This window comes from Piliocolobus tephrosceles, chromosome 12, assembly GCF_002776525.5.
Source record: "Piliocolobus tephrosceles isolate RC106 chromosome 12, ASM277652v3, whole genome shotgun sequence".
Lineage (NCBI taxonomy): Eukaryota > Metazoa > Chordata > Mammalia > Primates > Cercopithecidae > Piliocolobus > Piliocolobus tephrosceles.
Window position 1 is genome coordinate 88,167,496 of NC_045445.1, and position 27,450 is coordinate 88,194,945.

At 37.5% G+C, this 27,450-nt stretch overlaps 1 protein-coding gene across 1 annotated transcript in view; it reads left to right on the forward strand.

Moving 5' to 3' along the window:
- Positions 1 to 2,841: 2,841 nt before the first annotated feature.
- Positions 2,842 to 27,450, forward strand: part of LOC111531191 (grpE protein homolog 2, mitochondrial-like) — a 62,537-nt gene continuing 37,928 nt past the window's right edge. The window contains 2 exon segments of the mRNA XM_023198423.1: positions 2,842 to 2,859; positions 8,796 to 8,878. Coding sequence (XP_023054191.1) covers positions 2,842 to 2,859; positions 8,796 to 8,878 — 101 coding nt within the window.

Here is a 27,450-nt window from a genome sequence, read left to right on the forward strand (position 1 = left end):
TCAATGGTATTACCTAGGTTTTCTTCTATGGTTTTTATGGTTTTAGGTCTAACATTGAAGTCTCTGTTTTGGTTACTGTATCCTTGTCATATAGTTTGAAGTCAGGTAGCATGATGCCTCCAGCTTTGTTCTTTTGGCTTAGGATTGTCTTGGCAACGTGGGTTATTTTTTGGTTCCATATGGCCATTTTCATGATATTGATTCTTCCTATCCATGAGCATAGTATGCTCTTCCTTTTGTTTGTGCTTTACTTCCAACTATGTTGTCAATTTTGGAATGAGTGGGATGTGGTGCTGAGAAGAATGTATATTCCGTTGATTTGGGGTGTAGAGTTCTGTAGATGTCTATTAGGTCTGCTTGCTGCAGAGTTGAGTTCAATTCCTGGATATCCTTGTTAACTTTCTGTCTCGTTGATCTGTCTAATGTTGACAGTGGAGTGTTAAAGTCTCCCATTATTATCGTATTGGAGTTTAAGTCTCTTTGTAAGTCTGTAAGAACTTGCTTTATGAATCTGGGTGCTCCTGCATTGGGTGCATATATATTTAGGATAGTTAATTCTTCTTGTTGAATTGATCCCTTTACCATTATATAATGGCCTTCTTTGTCTCCTTTCATCTTTGTTGGTTTAAAGTCTGTTTTATTAGAGACTAGGATTGCAACCTCTGCCTTTTTTGTTTTCCATTTGCTTGGTAGATCTTCCTCCATTCCTTTATTTTGAGCCTATGTGTGTCTCTGCATCTGAGATGGGTCCCCTGAACACAGCAAACTGATGGGTCTTGACTCTTTATCCAATTTGTCAGTCTGTGTCTTTTAATTGGACCATTTAGTTCATTTACATTTAAGGTTAATATTATTATGTGTGAACTTGATCCTGTCATTATGATATTAGCTGGTTATTTTGCTCGTTAGTTGATGCAGTTTCTTCCTAGCATCGATGGACTTTACATTTTGGCATGTTTTTGTAATGGCTGGTATCAGTTGTTCCTTTCCATGTTTAGTGCTTCCTTCAGGATCTCTCATAGGGCAGGCCTGGTGGTGACAAAATCTCTAAGCATTTGTTTGTCCGTAAAGGATTTTATTTCTCCTTCACTTATGAAACTTAGTTTGGCTGGATATGAAATTCTGGGTTGAAAATTCTTTTCTTTAAGAATGTTGAATATTGGCCCTCACTCTCTTCTGGCTTGTAGAGTTTCTGCCGAGAGATCTGCTGTTAGTCTGATGGGCTTCCCTTTGTGTGTAACCCGACCTTTCTCTCTGGCTGCCCTTAAAATTTTTTCCTTCATTTCAACTTTGGTGAATCTGACAATTATGTGTCTTGGAGTTGCTCTTCTCGAGGAGTATCTTTGTGGCGTTCTGTGTATTCCTGAATTTGTATGTTGGCCTGCCTTGCTAAGTTGGGGAAATTCTCCTGGATAATATCCTGCAGAGTGTTTTCCAACTTGCTTACATTCTCTCCATCACTTTCAGGCACACCAATCAGATGTAGATTTGGTCTTTTCACATAATCCCATATTTCTTGTAGGCTTTATTCATTTCTTTTTACTCTTTTTTTCTCTGAACTGCTCTTTTCACTTCATTTCATTCATTTGATCTTCAATCACTGATACTCTTTCTTCCAGTTGATTAATGAAGCTTGTACATTTGTTACATAGTTCTCGTACCATGGTTTTCATCTCTAGCAGTTTGTTTATGAACTTCTCTGCATTGGTTATTCTAGTTATCCATTCTTCTATTCTTTTTCAAAAGTTTTTAGTTTCTTTGTACTGGGTACGTAGTTCCTCCTTCAGGTCTGAGAAGTTTGATCAACTGAAGCCTTCCTCTCTCAGCTCGTCAAAGTCATTCTCTGTCCAGCTTTGTTCTTTTGCTGATGATGAGCTGTGTTCCTTTGGAAGTGGAGATGCACTCTGATTTTTTGAATTTCCAGCTTTTCTGCTCTGCTTTTTCCCCATCTTTGTGGTTTTATCTGCCTTTGGTCTTTGATGATGGTGACTTACTGATGGGGTTTTGGTGTGGGTGTTCTTTCTGTTTGTTAGTTTTCCTTCTAACAGTCAGGAAACTCAGTTGCAGGTCTATTGGAGTTTGCTTGATGTCTACTTCAGACCCTGTTTGTCTGGGTATCAGCAGCAGAGGCTGCAGAAGATAGAATATTGCTGAACAGCAAGAGTTGCTGTCTGATTCTTGCTCTGGAAGGTTTGTCCCAGAGGTGTACCCAGCCTTGTGAGGAGTGAGGTGTCAGTCTGCACCTAGTGGGGGATGTCTCCCAGTTAGGCTACTCAGGGGCAGGGACCTACTTGAGCAGGCAGTCTGTCCGTTCTCAGATCTGTACCTCTGTGCTGGGAAAACCACTGCTCTCTTCAAAGCTGTCAGACAGGGACATTCACATCTGCAGAGGTTTCTGCTGCTTTTCGTTTAGCTATGCACTGTCCTCAGAGGTGGAGTCTACAGAGGCAGGCAGGCCTCCTTGAGCTGTGGTGGGCTCCATCCAATTCGAGTTTCCCAGAGACTTTGATTACCTACTTAAGCCTGGGCATTGGCGGACGCCCCTACCCCAGCCTCGCTGCCACCTTGCAGTTAGATCTCAGGCTGCTGTGCTAGCAATAAGGGAGGCTCCGTGGGTGTGGGACCCTCTGGGCCAGGTGTGGGATATAATCTCCTGGTGTGCCGTTTGCTAAGACCCTTGGTAAAGCACAGTATTAAGGTGTGAGTTACCCGATTTTCCATGTGTTGTGTGTCTCAATTTCTCTTGGCTAGGAAAAGGAATTCCCTTCCCCCTTGTACTTCCCAGATGAGGCGATGCTTCACCCTGCTTCAGTTCTCGCTGGTTGGGCTGCACCAGCGACAATGGCGATACTGCCCAAGGTAATTTATAGATTCAATGCCATCCCCATTAAGCTACCAATGACTTTAGTCACAGAATTGGAAAAAACTGCTCTAAAGTTCATATGGAACCAAAAAAGACCCCACATTACCAAGACAATCCTAAACTAAAAGAACAAAGCTGGAGACATCATGCTACCTGACTTCAAACTATACTACAAGGCTACAGTAACCAAAACAGCATGGTACTGGTACCAAAACAGAGATATGGACCAATGGAACAGAACAGAGCCCTCATAAATAATACCACACATCTACAGCCATCTGGTCTTTGACAAACCTGAGAAAAACAAGAAACGGGGAAAGGATTCCCTATTTAATAAATGGTTCTGGGAAAATTGGCTAGCCATAAGTAGAAAGCTGAAACTGGATCCTTTCCTTACTCCTTATATGAAAATTAATTCAAAAAGGATTAGAGACTTCAATGTTGGACCTAAAACTATAAAAACTGTAGAAGAAAACCTAGGTAATATCATTCAGGACATAGGCATGGGCAAGGACTTCATGTCTAAAACACCAAAAGCAATGGCAACAAAAGCCAAAATTGACAAATGGAATCTAAGTAAACTAAAGAGCTTCTGCACAGTAAAAGAAACTACCATCAGAGTGATCAGGCAACCTACAGAATGGGAGAAAATTTTTGCAATCTACTCATCTGACAAAGGGCTAATATCCAGAATCTACAAAGGACTCAAACAAATTTACAAGAAAACAAACAAACAACCCCATCAAAAAGTGGGCAAAGGATATGAACAGACACTTCTCAAAAGAAGGCGTTCCTACAGCCAACAGACACATGAAAAAATTGCTCATCATCACTTGCCATCAGAGAAATGCAAATCAAAACCACAATGAGATACCATCTCACACCAGTTAGAATGGCAATCATTTAAAAGTCAGGAAACAACAGGTGCTGGAGAGGATATGGAGAAATAGGAACACTTTTACACTGTTGGTGGGACTGTAAACTAGTTCGACCATTGTGGAGAACAGTGTGACGATTCCTCAAGGTTCTAGAACTAGAAATACCATTTGACCCAGCCATCCAATTACTGGGGATATACCCAAAGGATTATAAATCATGCTGCTATAAAGACACATGCACACGTACATTTACTGTGGCACTATTCACAATAGCAAAGACTTGGAATCAACCTAAATGTCCATCAGTGACAGACTGGGTTAAGAAAATGTGGCACATATACACCATGGAATACTATGCAGCCATAAAAAGGATGAGTTTGCATCCTTTGTAGGGACATGGATGCAGCTGGAAACCATCATTCTCAGCAAACTATTGCAAGAACAGAAAACCAAACACTGCATGTTCTCACTCATAACTGGGAATTGATCAACGAGATCCCTTGGACACAGGAAGGGGAACATCACATTCCAGGGCCTATTGTGGGGAGGGAGGAGGGTGGAGGGATAGCATTAGGAGATATACATAATGTAAATGATGAGTTAATGGGTGCAGAACACCAACATGGCACATGTATACATTTGTAACAAACCTGTACTTTGTGCACATGTACCCTAGAACTTACAGTATAATAATAATAATAAAAAAAGAAACTCACTTGAAACTGCATAACTACATGCAAACTGAAAATCCTGCTCCTGAATGACTACTGTGTATAACATAAAATTAAGCAGAAATAATATCATTATTTAAAACCATTGAGAACAAAGACACACCGTACCAGAATCTCTGAGACACAGCTACAGCTGTGTTAAGAGGGGAATTTATAGTAATAAATGCCCACAGGAGAAAATGCGAAAGATCTAAAATCAACATCCTAACATCACAGTTTAAAAAACTAGAGAAGCCAGAACAAACAAATTCAAAAGCTAGCAGAAAACAAGAAATAACTAGCATCAGAGCAGAACTGAAGGAGATAGAGACGAGAAAACCCCTTCAAATAATCAACGAATCCAAGCGCTGTTTTTTTGTTTGAAAAGATTATCAAAATAGATAGACCACTAGTGAGACTAATAAAGAAAAAAAGAGAGAAGAATCAAATAGACACAATAAAAATGATAAAGGGGATATCACCACTGATCCAACAGAAATACAAACTACCATCAGAGAATACTATAAACACCTCTATTCAAATAAACTAGAAAATCTAGAAGAAATGGATATATTCCTGTCCACATACACCCTCCAAAGACTAAACCAGGAAGAAGTGGAATACCTGAATAGACCAATATAAAGTTCTGAAATTTAGGTAATAATTAATAGCCTAACAACCTAAAAAAGCCTATGACCAGATGAATTCAGAGTCAAATTCTACCAGAGGTACAAAAAAGGGCTGGAACCATTCCTTCTGAAACTATTCCAAACAACAGAAAAGGAGAGAATTCTCCCTAACTCGTTTTGTTAGGCCAGCATCTTCTTGATTCCAAAACCTGGCAGAAGAACAACAACAACCACAACAACAACAACAACAACAAATCCCCCAAAATTTCATGACAATATCCCTGATGAACATCAATGCAAAAATCCATAATAAAATACTGGCAAGCCAAATCCAGCAGCACATCACAAAACTTATCCACCACATGCAAATCAAACATAATCCATTACATAAATGGTGTGAATGACAAAAACCACATGATTATCTGAATAGATGGAGAAAAGTCTCCAACAAAATTCAACACCTCTTCTTGCTAAAAATTCTCAATAAACTAGGTATTGATGGAACGTATCTCAAAATAATAAGAACTATTTATGACAAACCCACAGCCAATATCATACTGAATGGGCAAAAGCTGCAAGGATTCCCTTTGAAAACCAGCACAAGACAAAGATGCCCTCTCTCACTCCTCCTATTCAACATAGTGTTGCAAGTTCTGGCTAGGCCAATCAGGCAAGAGAAAGAAATAAAAGCTATTCAAATAGGAAGAGAGAAAGTCAAATTGTCTCTGTTTTCAGATGACATGATTATCTATTTAGAAAACTCCATTGTCTCAGCCCAAAATCTCCTTAAGCTGATAAGCAAATTCAGCAAAGTCTCATGACACAAAATCCATTTGCAAAAATCACTGGCATTCTTGTTCACCAATAATAGACAAACAGAGAGCCAAATCATGAATGAACTCTCATTCACAATTGCTACAAAGAGAATAAAATACCTAGGAATACAACTTTCAAGGGATGTTAAGGACCTCTTCAGGGAGAACTACAAACCACTGCTCAAGGTTGTGAAAAATGGCCATACTTCCCAAAGTAATTTATAAATTTAATGCTCTCCCCATCAAGCTAACATTGACTTTCTTCACAGAATTAGAAAAAACTACTTTAAATTGCATATGGAATCAAAAAGAGCCTACATAGCCAAGATAATCCTGAACAAAAAGAACAAAGCTGGAGGCATCATGCTACCTGACTTCAAACTATACTACAAGGCTACAGTAACCAAAACAGCATGGTACTGGTAACAAAACAAATATATATACCAATGGAACAGAACCAAGGCCTCAGAATTAACACCACACATCTACAGCTTTCTGATCTTTGACATACCTGACAAAAACAAGCAATGGGGCAATAATTCCCTATTTAATAAGTAGTGCTGGGACAACTGACTAGCCACATGTAGATATGTGAAACTGGACCCCTTCCTTACACTTTATACAAAAATTAACTCAAGATGAATTAAAGACTGAAACCTAATACCTAAAACCACAAAAATCCTAGAAGAAAACCTAGGCAGTACCATTCAGGACATAGGCATTGGCAAAGACTTCATGACTAAAACAAAAACAGCAATGGCAATGAGAGCCAAAATTGACAAATAAGACCTAATTAAACTAAAGGGCTTCTGCACAGCAAAAAGAAACTATCATCAGAGTAAACAGGAAACCTACAGAATGGGAGAAAACTTTTTCTAATCTACCCATCTTACAAAGGGCTAATATCCAGAATCTACATGGAACTTAAACACATTTACAAGAAGAAAACAAAAAACTCCACCAAAAAGTGGGTGAAGGATATGACCAGACATACCTCAAAAGAAGACATTTATGTGGCCAACAAATATGAAAAAAAGCTCATCATCACTGGTCATTAGAGAAATGCCAATCAAAACCACAATGAGATACCATCTCATGTCAGTTAGAATGGCGATGATCAAAAAGTCAAGAAACAACAGATGCAGAGATGATGTGGAGAAATAGGAACTCTTTTACACTGTTGATGGGAATGTAAATTAGTTCAACCGTTGTGGAAGATCCCTAATTTCTTATGGATCTAGAACTAGAAATACCATTTGACCCAGCAATCTACTGGGTATATACCCAAAGGATTATAAATCATTCTCCTATAAAGACATATGCACACGTATGTTTATTGCCACACTCTTCACAATAGCAAAGACTTAAAACCAATTCAAATGCCCATCAATGATAGACTGGATAAAGAAAATGTGGCACATATACACCATGGAATACTATGCAGTCATAAAAAAGGATGAGTTCATGCCCTTTGCAGGGACATGGATGAAGCTGGAAACCATCAGTCTCAGAAAACTAACACAGCAACAGAAAATCAAGCACTACATTTTCTCACTCATAAGTGGGAGCTGAACAATGAGAATACATAGACATAGGGAGGGGAACATAACACACTAGGGCCTGTTGGGGGGTAGGGGTATAGGGGAGGGATAGCGTTAGGTGAAATACCTAATTCAGATGACAAGTTGATAGGTGCAGCAAGCCACCATGGCACGTGTATACCCATGTAACAAATCTGCATGTTCTGCACATGTATTCTAGGACATAAAGTATAATAATTAAAAAAAAAAAAACAAATTCAACAGTTTCAGAAATGGATTTCAGAAAAAGTAAAAATCATCCATAATTCTGTTCTCCAGAAAAATATATATTTTTTTTTGGTAAATCCTAATTTTAAAAAATGGTATAATACTATTTTACAATTTTTTTTTGCAGTTGGCCATGAAAGCCACCACACACAGATCTATTTCATTTGCTTTAACTGCTATGTAATTTATTAAATGCTATAAGTCATTTTAATAATAGTCTCTTAGAATGCCCTTGTTTTCAGGAAACATTCACTGGAGGATCTGGGGAAAAAACATCATGTCCACAAGTTTCACATGTTTCACAAAAAGATGTATGTGTATGTGGAGGAATGGAGAATTAAGAATAAAGATAGTAAAATACTCACATTTGGAAGATAGAGGTTAAGGGTTTACGGGATTTTTAAAAATTTATGCAACTTTTTTATAAAACTGAAAATGTATCAAAACAACAAGGTAAAAATAATCCAGCACTTTGGGAAGACAAGGTGAGAAGTTTGGTGAGCCTAGAAGTTCAAAACTGTACTCCCTTGTCTGGGGAAAAAAATTAGTGATTGCCAGGAGTTCAAGGTGAGAGTGATAAATAATGAAGAAGAAAGGATGTTTAGGGTGGTGAAACTCTTCTGTATTGTACTATAATGGTAGATACATGACCTTATGTATTTGTCAATACCTATAGAACTTTACCACACTGAATGAAACAATGCAGGCAATTTTTTATTTTATTTATTTATTTATTTATTGAGCCGGAGTCTCACTCTGTCACTCAGGCTGAAGTGCAGTGGCACGATCTCAGCTCACTGCAACCTCTGCCAGGTTCAAGGTATTCTTCCTCCTCAGCCTGCCAAGTAACTGGGATTACAGGCACGCACCACTATGCTTGGCTAATTTTTGTATCTTTAGTAGAGACATGGTTTCACCATGTTAGCCAGGCTCTCGAACTCCTGACCACAATCGATCCACCCGCCTCAGTCTTCCAAAGTGTTGCAAGTATAGGCATGAGCAAATTTTTGAAAGGTCTCATATATGAACTCTACAATCTTATTTACATAAGAGTAAAATTTTACTTTTTTTTTTTTTTTTTTTTTTTTTTAGGACTGTGTTCATTCTCATGTCTTCAAGCCTAGGAATTTCAGCTATGGAGATACAGAGAAACTAAATTTCCGTCCTTCTGAGAGGTACTGGCTGCCTGTATTAGTCCAATTTTATTACTGATAAAGACATACCTGAGACTAAGTAATTTATAAAGAAAAAATAGGTTTAATGGACCCAGAGTTCCATGTGGTTGGGGAGGCTTCACAATCATGGTGGAAGGCAAAAGGCACATCTTACATGGCAGCAGGCAAGACAGAATGAGGGCCAAGTGAAGGGGTTTATCCTTATAAAATCATCAGATCTTATGAGACTTATTCACTACCATGAGAACAGCATGGAGGAAACTGTCCCATGATTCAATAATCTCCTACCGGGTCCCTCCCACAACACATGGGAATTATGGGAGCTACAATTCAAGATGAGATTTGGGTGGGGACAAAGCCAAACTATATCACTGCCTATACACAAGTTAACAAACTCAATATTGCCTCACTGTAAAAAAACTGGTATATCATTGGCTATTGATGATAGTGTAAATTAGTACAATTTTAGTGAAGGGCAGTTTGAAAGTACCTATTGCAAGGAAAAATGCACAAGTTTTCAACTCAGAAATTCCATTTATGGACATCTGTTCAGAAGAAAAACTTATGCATGTACATTTTGAGAAATGTACAAATGTGCTTATGATAGCACTGGTTGAAAAAGTAAAAGATTGACAACAGCTTAAATATTCATGAATATGAAACTAGCTAAATAAATAATAGACTATCTTCTTTATGGAATACTATGTAACAGTTCAAAAAAATGGGAAGGAACCGAACAATAGAAAGTTCCTCTGATCATGCCCTCCCACAGGAACACCAAATTTAATAACTATCAGTATAAAAAAGTACCTTCATAAGAACCAAAAATCAGGTGAGGAGAGTGAATCTTTCAGCAGCTTGGTAGAGGGAGAGCATAGTGATTGTGAGACTTTGCATTAAACTCAGTGCTGCCCTGTCACAGCAAAAAGCAAAACCAGGCTGAATTCAGCTGATGCTTGCCCATGGAGGGAGCATTTAGACAAGCTCTAGGAAGAGGAGTATTGACCATCCCAGTGGTCAGAATTTGAGTTCCAGCAAACCTTACCACTGTGGGATAATGTGCTCTGGGATTCTAAATAAACTTGAAAGGTAGACTGGGCCACAAGAACTGCAAATCCTAGATAAGTCCTAGTGCTGAGCAGTGCTAAGAGCCAGTAGACTTGAGAGGCATGTGAACTATTGAGACACCAGATGGGGCAGCTAAGGGAGTGCTTGTGCCACCTGTTGAACCCCAGGCAGCACATCTCATGGCACCAAAAGAGATCCCTTCCTTCTGCTTGAGTGGAGGAGAGGGAAAAGTAAAGGGACTTTGTCCTTTATTTTGAATACCAGCTCAGCCACAGTAGGATATGTTAACAGTCAGAGTTGTGAGGCCACCATACCTTGCTGTAGCTTCCAGATGACATTTTTGGACACATCTTGAGCTAGAAGGTAAAGCACTGCCTTGAAGGGAAGAATCCAGTTTTTAGCAGGACTCAACACCTGCTGACTAAAAAGCCCTCGGGTCCTGAATAACCAGCACTAATACTCAAGTAGTATGCCATGGGTCTTAGGTGAGAATCTGAGATATGCTGGCTCCGGGTGAGATCCAGCACATTTCCAGCTGTAGTGGCTACAGTGAAAGACTCCTTCTGCTTAAGAAAAGCAGAGAGAAAAATAAAGAGGCCTTTGTCTTGCATCTTAGGTACCACCTAAGCCACCAAGTGGGCTCTTGGTGAGTTCAATCCATATATTGGCTTAAGAACAGCACTTCTGGAACTTCCCTTTAACAGAGGAAAAGCCACTTCCATGAAGTGTGAGTTGCAGGCCTATCAGTATTCACTGCAAGCTTACTGAAGAGCCCTTGAGGGTTGAGTGAATGTTGGTAGTAGCCTGGCAATACTCTCCTTGGGCCTGTTAGCTGAAGAACATGAAAAGAGACTCTACTGCCTGGAGAAAGGAGAGAAGAAAGTGAGGACTTTATTTTGTGGTTTGGGTGCCAGCTCATAAACAGTAAAATAGAGCACCATATCGATTTCTAAGGTTTCTGACTCTAAGACCTGGCTCTTGGATGGTATCTCTGGACACATTCAGGACCCAGGGAAATTTACTGCATTGATGTAAAAGACGTAAGTTCTGCTTGCCTCAGCATCCGTCGATTGCATAGTCCTAAGGTCTTGAATAAACATAAGTGGTAACCAGGTAATAGTTACAGCAGGCCTTGGGTGAGACCTAGGGCTGTACTGGCTTTATGTATAAAGGGGTGCTTACGTCTCCCATTCTCCAACTTCAAGTGTGTCAGCACAGTGGCAGAGACTATTTGTTTGGGAGAAAGTAAGGAAAGAAAACAGGAGTCTCTGCCTGGTAATCCAGAGAAGTATTTTAGATCTTATCCAAGATCATCAAGGTGGCACCTCTAAGAGTTTGCAAGAACCACAGTGTTACTGGGCTTGGGGTGCACCCTAATGCAGATATGGCTGAAAACACAACACCTAAGTCTTTTCAAATATGTGGAAAGACTTCCAAGAAAGACAGGTACAAAGAGGCCCAGACTGTGAAGACTACAAAAAATATCTAACTCTTTAATGTCTGGACAATGATAAACATGCTCAAGCATCAAGACCATTCAGGAACACAACCTCACCGAACAAACTAACTAACTAGGCATCAGAAATCAATCTTGGAGAAACAGAGATATGTGAACTTTCCTACAAATAATTCAAAATAGCTTTTTAAAGGAATCTCAAAGCAATTCAAGAAAACGAGAAGGACTTCAGACTTATATTAGATAAATTTAACAGAGATGAAAATAACCAAAAAGAATCAAGCAGAAATTCTTAAACTGAAAAATACAATTCACATACTGAAAAATGCATCAGCCTCATCAGAAGAAAGAATTAGTGAGCTCGAAGGTAGGCTATTTAACAATACACAGTCAGGAGAGACAAAAATAATTAAATGAGATATGCCTACAAGATCTAGAAACTAGCCTCAAAAAGGCAAATCTAAATGTCATTGGCCTAAAAGAGAAGGTAGAGAAAGATAAAGAAGCAGAAAGTTTATTCAAAGGGATAATAAAAGAGAACATTCCAAACCTAGAGAAATATATCAATATCCAAGCACAAGAAAGTTAAAGAAAACCAAGAAAACTTAACCCAAAGAAGACTACTTCAAGGCATTTAACAATCATACTTCAAAAGGTCAAGGATAAAGAAAGGATCCTAAAATCAGCAAAAGAAAAGAAACAAATAACATACAATGGATCTTCAACACATCTGGCAGCAGACTTTTCAGTGGAAACCTTATAGGCCAAGAAAGAATGGCATGACATATTTAAAGTGCTGAAGGAAAAGTTTTTTACTCTAGAATAGTATATCCCTTGAAAATATTCTTCAAATATGAAGGACAAATAAAGACTTTCCCAAACAAACAAAGGTGAGATATTTCATCAACACCAGACATGTCCTACAAGAAATATTGGGTGCCGTGACTCACACCTGTAATCCCAGAACTTTGGGAAGCTGAGGTGGGTGGATCATGAGGTCAAGAGTTCAAGACCAGCCTGGCCAACATGGTGAAACCCCGTCTCTACTAAAAATACAAAAATTAGCTGTGCGTGATGGTGCATGCCTGTAATCACAGCTACTGGGGAGGCTGAGACAGGAGAATGGCTTGAGTCCTGAAGGCGGAAGTTGCAGTGAGATGAGATCATGCCACTACACTCCAGCCTGGGCAACAGAGCAAGACTCCGTCTCAAAAAAAACCAAAACCAAACAAACAGAAGAAAGGGAGTACTTCAATCACAAAGAAAAAAAAAAAAAGGATGCTAATGAGAAAAGAAGAGATATTTATATGAAGATATAAAACTCACTGGTAATAGTAAAAACACAGAATATTATGAAACTGTAATTATACCATGTAAACTACTCTCAGTTAGAAAGATTAAAGGATAAACCAATCAAAATTAATAACTACAAGAACTTTTCAAGAAACAGACAGTACAATAAGATAGAAACAGAAACAACGAAAAGTAAAAAAGCAGAGGGAAAGGTTAAGGTATAGAATTTTTATTAGTTTTTATTTTTCTTCTTTGTTTCTTTTCTTTTTTTTTTCTTTGTTTCTTTTTTTTTTTTTTTTTGAGACAGAGTCTCGCTCTGTCACCCAGGCTGGAGTGCAGTGGCGTGCTCTTGGCTCACTGCAAGCTCCGCCTCCTGGATTCAGGCCATTCTCCTGCCTCAGCCTCCCGAGTAGCTGGGACTACAGGCTCCCACCACCACGCCCGGCTAATTTTTTGTATTTTCAGTAGAGACGGGGTTTCACCATGTTAGCCAGGATGGTCTCAATCTCCTGATCTCGTGATCCACCAGCCTCGGCCTCCCAAAGTGCTGGGATTACAGGCGTGAGCCACAGCACCAGGCCTCTTCTTTGTTTCTTTATGCAAACAGTGTTAAGTTGCTATCAAGATTGTATTTGGAAGCCTCATGGTTACCTTAAATCTAATATCATAAAATGGATACCCAAAAGATTAAAAGCAAGTAATAAAAGCAACTTTTTGGAATAGTTTCAGTAGGAATGATACTAGATCTTCTTTGTACCTCTAGTAGAATTTGGCTGTGAATCCATCTGGTGCTATTAGTATTATTATAAAATCAATATGGTTATTGAAACTAACTGTATCTTAGGATATCATAAAAAAAAACATAAACGTTAAAGAAATAGCTACAGGTTTTCAAAGCACTCCACCTTTGTTGAGAGCATGTGAGGTAGGTATTAGTTATTACATGGCTCATTCAGAGACTATGTTATATAGTATAATCTTCAATTTGAGCTCATTCAAAACTTATGATTATGGACAGAGGTTCTGGAAAAGTGTATCTTTTCTTGACAAACTTTCTCTTCATCCTGAAAATTTATTATATGAACAAGATTGGCAGAGGTGGACAGAAAGGAACAGATAAAAGCTAAGAAAATAAGCTATTTTTAGGCATCCTTGACCATGTTAAAAGCTGTTGGGATCGTTACACAGAATTAACTTGCTCACTTAAATCTCCTGATTGTCTATTCTTGTAAACATGTATCAACTGATTTATTTCTACCAATTGATTCAATTTAACATCTGCTAATTAATGCCTAATATTCACAAGGTACTTTGCTTGACCCAGAGAGTCTACAGAGTGGATTTACAATCTAGTGAGTGAGACATAAGTATAAATACTTTCCAGTACCATATTATAGAATGTCATAAGTACTTAACAGAAGATAGTTATACACAGTGAAAAAATAAAAAAAAGAAATGATTCTTTCTGACTGGGGGATATCAGAGAAGGCTTTACAATGAAGAGGTGGCACCCGAAAGACACAGCTTATTTTGATTGATAAAAAAGAGCATTGTGAACTTAATGAAAGTTTTTATATCCTCTTGAAAGTAACAAACTTCCATGTTTTAAATCTGGTCAGTAATTTAGATATCTAAATGTTAGTTCAAACTGCCCTCTCCTTTCATTCCCCTACTTCATCTTCAATTACACCTAATTAGTTAAAATTTACTATATAATGTTATCCAAAAAATGCACCATTTTTTATGCTTTTATATAAAGCTGTAAGCAAAAATCACTTTCTAGCTGGGTTTCATGAGCTTTGTGGGTTTGTAAAATGTGTATCTGTGGGATCAGCATGAGGAAAGCAACCTGAGAGTTTGGAAAAGATATATTGCAAGCTAGTGATTCTCCCAGTTCTCTGGGAGTTTACCTTTACAATTTTATTTCACAGAATCCACCTGACTGATCTCAATTTTTCCCTCCTACTTTGATTCCAGTAGCTTTTTAAAATGACTTTTTAAGGCTTATATATTAAAGTCTTACCAATTATTTCCTTTTGTGTCTCCCTTAGTTGCAGTCATACAATATAAAATTAGAAGAATTGTTAAAAATAATTTAGTTCACTCTCCCATTGCTTTTTTCAGAGAAAGAAACTGAGGTCTAGAGAGGTTAAGATTTTACACAAGATCACATGATTATTTTGGAAAAAGGAATCTGCTAGATGGTCAAATGAGCAAATTTTCTTGCTAATTTAATACCTAGTTTTTGATCTTGCTATATTGAGTTCTGAGTAAGCTTTCTGTTCTTTGTATTGGGACTTGCAAGGAAGTTAGTGTAATATAAAAGACCTAGGGAAAGTTTCTAGGGGACACTTATTCTTCATCAAGTTTTAATCATAAATTGCTTAATCTGCAACAGATCTTGGGAATTATCTAATTAGAGTAACGTAATGTGTTGATTTCAGACAAGGGTATTGTAGTTCACCTTTCTTCTTAATTTACAGATGACCTACATAATTCACCTGTTCAGAGTAGAATCATTTTTATTCCTCAATTCTTCTTCCTCTCAAATAAATCTCATTACCTTTGTTCTGTATTTAGTGAGTTTGAAAAGAGTTAGATCCTGTCTCTCTTATATGCTAATAACTCAAAAGAATTTTTAAAGTACATGCAAATGCTAAGTTATTAGAATAGATAGCTGTATAACTGTATCAGTTAACTGTTCTTTTGAATGTTTGATTCTCATTTTATTTTATTATTCTTAATATTTTTAACATTTTTGTGGGTACACAGTAGGTGTATATATTTACCAGGTACATAAGATATTTTGATACAAGTTTGCAAAGTCAAACACATCATGGAGAATGAGGTATCCATCCATTCCTAAAGTATTTATTCTGTGTGTTACAAGCAATGCAGTTAAATTGTTTAAGTTACTCTAAAACATGCAATTAAGTTATTATTGATTATGGTAATCCTATTGTGTTCATCAAATAATAGGTCTTCTTTATTTTTTCTTATTTTGGTACCCATTATGATTCTCATTTTAAGTAACAGCATTAGAGATTGAAATTTCTGGACACTTGATTGACTAGAAACTTATATATTTGGTAGAATGAAGATAAATTTTTTGCTGTTTGATTTTTACTTCTCTTAGCACCTACTCCATCAACATAATCACCTCCCGCTTGATTCCTGGGTGTCTAAGCATTGATGATTACAAGCAGGAAGCCACTGTTTGCTAAACTTGTTGATGTGCTCTTGAGGAATAGTATTAGTCTGGTGTATACAGGAATTATTCCCTAATTAATATATTAATGTCTTTGAATCAGGAGTTTAAGTAATACTTACACCTATCATCTGTTTTGCATTAGACTGAGCATTTACTCCAAAGTTATCTGCATTTCTGCCTCACACTGAATAGTATTTCATATACATCCGTATAAATAAAAAAAATAAGAACTTGCCACATGCAATGGTAGTTCCAATTTTGTAAGTGGAAGTTTTGAGGTCAGGCCTTAATTTGCACTCCCAAAAATTTGCTTGGTTTCTCCTACTATCCTGTAGTTTTATGCTATGGAGAATAGTAAGCTGACACCTGCCTTACTATAAATCAGTTGTTGTGCCGCAACCTAAATATTTAATACTAGCCCTTGTAATTAGAGATGGGTTAAATAAGATAAGTAACATTTTAAAAAGATTTTCTCCTCATTGATGCTTTGAAAGTGTGAGGGAAGTGAACTTTCTTAAAAGTAAAGTACTTCGGGCCTAATTCCCTGTTCCATATCCAAGACTGGATGATTTGCACATGAATATGAGATCAAAGAATTTTACACTCAGAAGAGACCTCAAGTATTATGCAGACCAATTTTCTCATTTACCTATAATAAAACTAAAAGATGGATAAGTGATATAGTCTTTTTAAAATCACAAAATTAGGTAGGGACAAAGCTTGGACTGAAACCAAGGTCTACAAATGCTTAAAACCATTGGGTATTACATCAACTTACCTGCTTTAGCTACAACCATTGCCTACCCAGGGATTCTTCCCCTACTGACCTGAAGCTTGAATCATCAACTCAGTAAATAAAATACTGGGAAAAAATAACTTAAAATAGTGTGCACTATGGGAGGATGAAATAGGCTTTAGAACATTCTTGCCATTCCAACTTCATAGGAGACAGTGAACTTGCCCACATACCAAGTACGTAACTACTGCAACCAGCATCTGGGAAAGCCAGTGCACAAAGACCCTCTATAACTAAGAAATGCATACAGCATATTCACCCTTAGTAGCACCAAGAATCAAACCAGGCTATTATAAACCGTAAACATTAAAATCAGATCCTTAAGAGGAAAAAAATAAAATTTGGTAAAGTCAGAAATAAATTCAAAAACAATTTGAAGAAATGGTCTACACAAGTGAGAAGAAACCAGAAAAGTAAATATGGTAATATGAGAAACCAGGGTTCTATAAAACCCCAAAAAGATTACACTAGCTCCACAGGAATGAATCCAAACCAAGAAATATCAGATAAATAATTCAGAAGGTTAATTACGAAGCTATTCAGGGAGATGCTAGAGGAAGGCAAAAACCAACATAAAGAAATTTAAAAAATTAGGATACAAGTAAAAAGTTTACCAGAGAGATATGTATCATAAAGAAAACAAAAATCACAACTTCCGGAAATAAAAGACACACTTAGGGAAATATAAAATGCAGTGGAAAGTTTCAACAATAGACTATAACAAGTAGAAGAAAGAATTTCAGAGCTTGAAGATAAAACTTTGGAATTAATCCAATCAAGGTTAAAAAATAGATTCAAAAGAAACAAACAAAGTCTTCAAGAAATATGGGATTATGTAAAATGGCCAAACCTAAGAATGATTGTAGTTTCTGAGGAAGAAGAGAAGTCTAAGTGCTTGAAAAATTGAAGAAATAATTGAAAAAATGTTTCCTGGCCTTGCTAAAGATCCAGATATTCAAATACAAGAAACTCAAGGAACCCCTGGGAAATCTATTGCAAAAAGATCATTAACAAGGCGCATAATCATCAGGCTATCTGAAGTCAACACAAAGTAAATAATTTTAAGAACTGTGGGACAAAAGCATCAGGTAACCTCTAAAGTGAAATCTATCAAACTAATAGCAGATTTCTCAACAGAAACTTTAGGAGCCAGAAGAGATTAGAGTCCTCTCTTTAGCCTCCCAAAACAAAATGATTCAGTCAAGATTTGTATGTCCAGCCAAATTAAGTTTCATAAATGAAGGAGAAATAAAGTCTTTTTCAGACAAACAAATGTTGAGCAAATTCATCACTACCAAACAAGCACAACAGAAAATGCTAAAAGGAGTTCTAAATTTTGAGACAAAAAGCTTTATATGCACCAAAGTAGTACCTTAATAAAGCATAAATCTAGTTTTTTCTTTTTTTGAGATGGAGTTTTATTCTTGTTTTCCTGGCTGGAGTGCAATGACGTGATCTTGGCTCACTACAAACTCTGCCTCCCAGGTTCAAGCTCTTGACTCAGCCTTCCAAGTAGCTGGGGTTAGAGGCAATCATCACTATGCAAGGCTAATTTTGTGTTTACTTTTAGTAGAGATGGGGTTTCACCATGTTGACCAGGAGATAAAGCATAAATCTTATAGGGCCTGTAAAACAATAACACAACGAAAAAAAGTACCTAGGTAACAACTAACATGATAAATAGAACAGTACCTCATGTCTCAGTATTAACATTAAATGTAAATGGCCTAAATGCTCCACTTAAAAGGTACAGAATGGCAGAACGAATAAAAAAAAAATCCACTAACCAAATATTGGCTCTCTTCAAGAGACTCACCTAACATGTAAGAACTCATATAAATCTACAGGAAAGGGGTGGAAAAAGATATTCCACGTGAATGGAAACCAAAAGCAAGCAGGAGTAGCTATTTTTATATAAGACAAAATAGACATTAAAGCAACAGCAGTAAAAAAAATACATTATATAATGATAAAAGGATTAGTCCAATGAGAAGGTATCACAATCCTAAATTTATATAAAGCTAAAAATGAAGCTCCCAGATTTATAAAATAATTACTACTGGACTTAAAGTATGTGATAGACAGCAACCCAATAATAGTGGGGAACTGAAAATTTCCTGATAGCGCTATACAGATAAGACAGAAAGGCAAAAAACAACAAACAAACAAACAAACAAAAAAAGTGGACTTAAGCCATACCCCAGAGCAAATAGATTTAGCAGATATTTACAGAACATTCTTCCCAACAATTGCAGAATATGCATTCTTTTCATCAGCACATGAAACATTTTTCAAGATAGACTATATAATAGGCCACAAAAAATCCATATAAATATAAGGAAATCTAAAGTATTTTCTCAGACCACAGTGGAATAAAACTAAAAATCAACTCCAAAAGGAACTCTCAAAACTATACCAATACATGGAAATTAAATAATCTGCTCTGGAATGATTTTTGGGATGAATATAGAAGACAATAGGACAAAACTTATCAAAAACTCTGGGATACAGCAAAAGCAATGCTAAGGGTTTATAGTATTAAATGGCTGCAACAAAAAGTTTGTAAAAACGCAAAGTGACAACCTAATGATACACCTCAAGGAACTATAGAAATGAGAACAAACTAAACCCAAAGCCAGCTGAAGAAAATAAATAACAAAAATCAAAGCAGTAATGAATGAAATTGAAACAAAATAAACAATACAACAGATAAACAAAACAGAACCTGGTTATTCGGAAAAATAAGCAAAATTGGTAAGCCATTAGCAAGATAAGCCAATATAAGAAGAGACAAGATCAAAATGAGCTCAATTAGAGATGAAACTGGAGATATTTCAAAGAATACCACAGAAATACAAAATACTATTTCAGGGTACTATGAACATCTTTCTGTGCACAAACTAGAAAATCTAGAGAAAATGGATAAGTTCCTGGAAACATACAACCCTGCTAGATTAAATCAAGAAAAAATAGAAACCCTGAACAGGCCAATAACAAGCAGTGAGTTTGAATCAGTAATAAATAATTGCCAACAAAGAAAGTCCAGGACCATATCGCTTCACAGCTGAATACTATCAGGTATTTGAAGAATTGGTACCAATCCTACTGAAACTATTCCAAAAGATATAGAAATAAGGAATTCTCTTGAAATCATTCTATGACGCCAGTAACCCTAATATCAAAACCAGGAAGGGACATAATAAAATAAAAAGAAAATGAGAGACCAATATCTTTGATTAACATAGATGTAAAAATCCTCAACAAAGTACTAGCTAACTGATATGATTTGGATTTCTGTTCCTTCTCAAATCTTATATTGCATTGTAATACCCAGTGTTGGAGTTGGGGTCTGGTGAGGGTGTTTGGATCCTGGGGGCCTATTTCTCCCTTTGGTGCTGTTCTTGTGATCATGAGATCTGGTTGTTTAAAAGTATGGGGCCCCTCCCCCTTCACTCTCTCTTGCTCCTTATTTACCATTTAAGATGCCTTGTTTCCCCTGCTCTGCCAAGATTTTAAGTACCTCCCCAGAATTTAAGCAGATAGCAGCATCATGCTTCCTGTACAGCCTGTGGAACTTTGGGCCAATTATACTTTTTTTCTTTATAAATTACCCAATCTCAGGTATTTACTTATAGCAGTGTGAGAATGGACTAATACACTAACCGAATTCAACAGCACATCTAAAATGTCATGATTAAGTGGGTATCATTCCAGGGATGCAGAAATGGTTTAACATGTGCAAATCAATAAATGTAATACATCACATTAGTAATAGAATTGCAAACAAAAACCATATAATTTTATCTATAGACAGACAAAAACATTTGATAAAATCCAGTATCCTTTTATGATAAAAACTCTCAACAAAATAAGCATACAGTAGACTTACCTCAAAGTAATAAAAGCTGTATATGACCCACAGCCAACTTTATACCGAATGGGGAAGGGAAACATCACACACCGGGGCCTATCATGTGGAGGGGGGAGGTGGGAGGGATTGCATTGGGAGTTATACCTGATGTAAATGACGAGTTGATGGGTGCTGATGAGTTGATGGGTGCAGCACACCAACATGGCACAAGTATACATATGTAACAAACCTGCACATTATGCACATGTACCCTAGAACTTAAAGTATAATAATAAGAATAAAATAAAATAAAATAAAACCCATAGCATCTGAATTTTTGAGGAAACTAAATTGAGGCAGATCTTACTATAAATCTGATATCCTGTTTAGGTGGCTTTACCTCTATTAAACTCTTTCTCTGTTGTTGAAAAAAAACAAAAACAACAACAACAACAAAACAGAGAATCACGGACCCTCAATCAATTTTTAGACTTGAGCCAGTTTATAGACACAGAATGCCTTGAATGAAAGAGAGGCTGTGTCGTCTTGAGGAAAGACCCCACTACATTACCAACAATGTGTGCAGTGAATCTTTCTTCTATCCTTCCCCAAGGAGACCTCTGACCTTTCACCAAGGTAACTGCATTGGGCAAAGTGAAATGATCAGACATTTTGGGGACTACTGGTTACTGACTCTGAGCTCACGTTGATTCCATGGGACCCAAAACATCATTGTGGTCCTCCAGTTAAAGTAGGGACTTATGGAGGTCAGGTAATTAAAAGAGTTTTAGCTCAGGTCCTACTTATAGTTGGCCCATTGGGTCCCCAGACTCATCCTGTGATCATTTTCCCAGTGCCAGAATGCATAATTGGCATAGAACTACTTAGCAGCTGGCAGAACCCCCACACGGCTCCTTGATTGGTAGGGTGAGGGATATTATGGTGGGAAAAGCCCAATGGAAGCCATAAGTGCTGCCTCTACCTAGAAAAACAGTAAATCAAAAAGATTACTGCATCCCTGGAGGGATTGCAGAGATTAGTGCCACCATCAAGGTCTTTAAAGAGGCAGGGGCAGTGATTCTCACCACATCCTTGTTCAACTCTCCCATTTGGCCTGTGCAGAAGACAGACGGATCTTGGGGAATGACCGTGGATTATCACAAGCTTAACTAATTGCAGCTGCTGTACCAGATGTGGCTTCATTGCTTGAACAAATTAACATATCTCCTGGTATCTGGTATGCAGCCATTCACTTGGCAAATGCCTTTTTCTCCATTCCTCTTTATAAGGCCCACCAGAAGCAACTTGCCTTCAGCTGGCAAAGCCAGCAATATACCCTTACTTTTCTACCTCAGATATATTTCAACTCTCTGGCTGTATGTCATAATCTTATTCCGAGAGACCTTGACTGCTTTTCGCTTCCACAAAATATCACATTGGTCTATTACATTATGCCAATTGGATCCAGTGAGCAAGAAGTAACAAACACCCTGGACTTATTGTTGAGACATTTGCATGCCAGAGGATGGGAAAAATATTTAATACAATTCAGGGGACCTTCTACCTCAGTACAATTTCTAGGGTTCCAGTAGTGCGGGGCCTGTCAAGATATTCTTTCTAAGGTGAAAGATAAGTTGCTGCATTTGTCCCTTCCACAAAAAAAAAAAAAAAAAAAAAAAAAAAAAAAAAAAAAAAAAAAAAAACAAAAAATGCCTAGTGGGTCCATTTGGATTTTGGAGGCAACACATTCCTCATTTGGGTGTGTTACTTTGGCCCATATGTCAAGTGACCCGAAAGGCTGCCAGTTTTGAGTGGGGTCCAGGACAGGAGAAGGTTCTTTAGCAGTTCCAGGATGATGTGCAAGCTGCTCTGCCACTTGGGCCATATGACCCAGCAGATTCAATGGTGCTTGAGGTGTCAGTGGCAGATAAGGATGTTGCCTGGGAACTTTGGCAGGTCTGTATAAGTGAGTCACCACGGAGGGTTCTAGGATTTTGGAGCATGGCCTTACCATCTTCTGCAAATAACTACTCTCCTTTTGAGGGGCAGCTCTTGGCCTCTTACTGGGCTTTAATGGAAACTGAACGTTTGACTATAAGTCATCAAGTCACCATGCATCCTGAACTGCCTATCATAAATTGTGTGCTTTGTGACTCATCTAGCCATAAAGTGAGTCATGCATAGCAGCATTCCAGCATCAAATGGAAGTGGTATATATGAGATCCAGCTCGAGGAGGTCATGAAGGCACAAGTAAGTTACATGAGGAAGTGGTTCAAATGCTCATAGTCTCCACTCCTGCCTCCCTGCCTTCTTTCCCCCAGCCTGCACCAATGGCCTCATTAGGAGTTTTCTATGATCAGTTGACACACAAAGAGAAGACTAGGGCCTGGCTCACAGATGGTCCTGCACAATATGCAGGCACCACCTGAAACTGAACAGCTACAGCACTACAGCCCCTTTCTAGGACATCACTGAAGGACGGTAGTGAAGGGAAATCTTCCCAGTGAGTAGAACTTCAAGCAGAGCACCTGGTTGTGCACTTTGCATGGAAGGAGAAATGGGCAGATGTGTGATTATATACTGATTCATGGGCGGTAACCAATGGTTTGGCTGGATTATCAGGGACTTGGAAGAAGCATGATTGGAAAATTAGTGACAAAATAGTTTGGAGAAGAGGTCTGTGGATGGACCTCTCTGAGTGGTCAAAGACTGTGAAAATATTTCTATCTAATGTGAGTGCTCACCATTGGGTGACCTCAGCAGAGGAGGATTTGAATAGCCAAGTGGATAGGATGTCACATTCAGTGGACATCACCCAACCTCTTTCCCCAGCAACCCCTGTTTTCTCCCAAGGGTTCCATGAACAAAGTGGCTATAGTGGCAGAGATGGAGGCTATACATGGGCTCAGCAGAATGGACTCCCACTCACCAGGACTGATCTAGCTATGGCCACTGCTGAGTGCCTAATTTTCTGGCAACAGAGACCAACACTGAGCCCTCGATATGGCACCATTCCTCAGGGTGAATAGCCAGCTACCTAGTGGCATATTGATTATATTGGACATTTTCCATGATGGAAAGGCAGAGGTTTGTCCTCACTGGAATAGACACTTACTCCAGATATGAGTTTATCTATCCTGCATTCCATGCTTCTGTCAAGACTACCATTCAAGGACTCACAGAATGCTTATCCAATGTCATAGTACTCCACACAGCATTGCCATTGCCTCTGACCAAGGCACTCACTTTACAGCTAAAGAAGTATGGCAGTGGGCTCATGCTCACGGAATTCACTGGTCTTACCATGTTCCCCATCATCCTGAATCAGCTGGATTGGTAGAACAGTAGAATGGCCTTTTGAAGTCACAATTACAATGCCAACTAGGTGACAATACTTTGCAAGGTTGGGGCAAAGTTCTCCAGAATGCCATGTATGCTCTGAATTGGTGTCCAATATATGGCACTATTTCTCCTATAGCCAAGATTTGCATCTCCAGGAATCAAGGGATGGAAGTGGAAGTGGCACCACTCAACATTACCCCTAGTGATCCACTAGCAAAATTTTTGTTTCCTGTTCCTGTGACACTACGTTCTGGTGGCCTACAGGCCTTTGTTCCAGAGGGAGAAATGCTGCTACCAGGAGACACAATGATTCCATTAAACTGCAAGTTAAAATTGCCACCTGGACACTTTGGGCTCCTCCTACCTTTAAATCAAAAGGCTAAGAAGGGAATTACAGTGTTTCCTGGTGTGATTGACCCGGATTATCGATATGAAATCAGTCTACTGCTCTACAATGGAGGTAAGGGAGAGTATTAATGGAATACAGGAGATCCATTAGAGTGTTTCTTAGTATTACCATGTCCTGTGATTAAGGTCAATGGGCAACTACAACAGCGTAATCCAGGCAGGACTACAAATGACACAGACCCTTCAGGAATGAAGGTTTGGGTCATTCCACCAAGAAAAAACCCACAATCTGCTGACGTGCTTGCTAAAGGCAAAGGGAATACAGAAATGGGTAGTAGAAGAAGGTAGTCATCAATACTAGCTAAGACCACATGAGCGGCTGCAGAAACAAAGACTGTAAATGCCATGAGTATTTCCTCCTTCTTTTGTTAAAGCATGTTTGTACATATATACACTTGTACTAAGAGAATGTCTTCATTTTATTTCCTTTCTCCTTTGTCATCTGACATGAAATTTATTGACTCCACATCAGCATTTAAGTATTGTTAACTTTATGTAATAGTATTTGGGTTGGGGATTGGTGAGTTTCTGGTTGTATGAAGGATAGTTGTATTATGTTAGACATAATCATGTCCTCATCATTGTCTTTATTTCAAGGTTATATATGATCTCAGGAGATATGTATGGGTTTAAGTTGACAAGGGGTGGATTTGTGAAAGTTAATACTGTCAACTTGATTGGATTGAAGAATACACAGTATAGATCCTGAGTGTATTTGTGAGGGTGTTGCCAAAGGAGATTAACGTTTGAGTCATTGGGCTGGGAAAGGCAGACCTACCCTTAATCTGGGTGGGCACAATCTAATCAGCTGCCAATGCAGCTGGAATATAAGCAGGCAGAAAAATGTAAAAAGAGAGACTGGCCTAGCCTCCCAGCCTCAATCTTTCTCCCATGCTGGATGCTTCCTGCCCTCAAACACCAAACTCTAAGTTCTTCAGTTTTGGAACTTGGATTGGCTCTAATAGAGTAGAATATGTATATATAATAGAATTTGAAAACATTAAAATATATTATAATATTGTAATACATTTCTAATGTAATTATATTATTCTAGTATTGTAATATAATTTTAATCTAATATTCTAATATTATTCTAATATAATTCTATTATTCTAATATCATTCTAATATTCTATTCAGTTCTGTCCCTCTAGAAAACCCTGACTAATACAATATGGAAAACAGTATGGATGTTCCTCAAAAAATTTAAAACAGGATTACAGTATGATTCAGAAACCTTAGTTTTCACTATAAAGCCAAAGGAAATGAAATCAATTTGTTAAAGAGATATCTGCACTCCCATGTTCTCTGCAGCTGTATTCATGATAGTCAAGATATGGAAACAACCTGAGTGGCCATCAATAGATATATTAATAAAGAAAACATGGTAGATATACAAATTGGAATACTATTCAGCCTTTAAAGAGAAGATAATACTGTCACTTGTGAGAACATGAATGAACCTGGAGGACATTGTGTAAAGTGAAGCAAAACAGGCACAGGCACAGAACAATGAATACCACATGATTTTCCTTGTATGCAGAATCTAAAACAGTAAAGCCCATAGAAGCAGAGGGTAGAATGGTAGTTACCAGTGGCTTGTTGAGGGGGAAATGTTAGTCAAAAGATACAAAGAAACAAGTTAAAGTGATTTGTTGTACAATATAATGACTATAGTTAATAACAAAGTATTGTATACCTGGAAATTGGTAAGAGAGTAGATATTAAGTGTTCTCACAAAACATATATAATTAGATGAGGTAATTCTTATGTTGATTAGCTCAATTTAGGCATTCCATGTTGTGTATATATTTCAAAATATGTTGTACACCATATATTGATACAATTTTTATTTAATTTAAAAATAAGTAAATACATAAAAATATTTTTTAAATTGTGAGATAAATGAGTTAGTGAGAATTGGAGCCTGCCACTCACAGCAGCCAATGCAGTCGTGAATGTAGAAAATTTTCACTGAGCCCTATTTACCTTGAAATTCAAACAATTATAAATATTACATTTGTTTTATTTCCTTTTCAAGACTACAATATAACTACAATAATACAAAACAGTAACAGTTCTAAAGAAAGATTTAAAATAAAATGCATAAATGCTTGCATCTGAACTTGAATTAAAAGCTTCTTCAAAACTGAACAAAAAATGGTGCTTCATCATTCAGACTTATGACATTTAAAATAATAAACTCAAAACTAAATGTAAAATTTAAGAAATAAATAAATAGAATTATTTGTCAAGCACCTCACAACTAATCATGACACACTGAGAGTTTACATCACTTTTAGTACCTTAATGCTGACCTACAGTGCTGGTCATCACACTTGTTGATGCTGCAATTATGCATCCCTTTCAGTGAATCATTTTTGAGCAGGCATTCTCATACATATTTACTCATTTATAAATTTTATATCATGGTATGAGCATTATAAACATTGTAATAATGTACACAAAATATGACATTTTTAATGACAGGATGATGAAAATGACATTATTGAAATTTTAAATGTGTATTTATTGATGGCAAAATAAAACGTTTTACTTGCACTGAAAAATTATCTTAGATGTAGCAATGTGATTGAATATGCTTTTTTTAGATCTTGGTATAACATTTGGTATGAGCATCCATCCAAAGCTCTGATTATATATTCAATTTGTTTCAGCAGTTTAGTATTTATTTTACAAAGACTAAAGACAACGTGATACATTTTGGATCTGTGTCCCTACCCAAACCAAAACTTTTGTTGAACTGTAACAACCAGTGTTGAAGGTGGGGCCTGGTGGAAGATTGGATCATGAGGGCAGAGTTCTCATGAATGGGTTAGCACCACCTGCCTCGTGTTGTTCTTGTGACAATGAGTGAGTGAGTTATCATGAGATCTGGTTGTTTAAAAGTGTGTAGCACCTCCCAACTCTCGGTTCTACTCCTGCCATATAAGATGCTTGTTCCCACTTTGTCCTCCACCATGAATACAAGTTCCCTGAGGCCTCCCCAGAAGCAAATGCTGCCATGCTTCCTGTATAGCCTGTGGAATCCTGAGTCCAATTAAACCTATTTTCTTGATAAATTTGCCAATCTCATGTATTTTTTTATAGCAGCGTGAGAACAAACAAATACACAGTTTACTGTTAA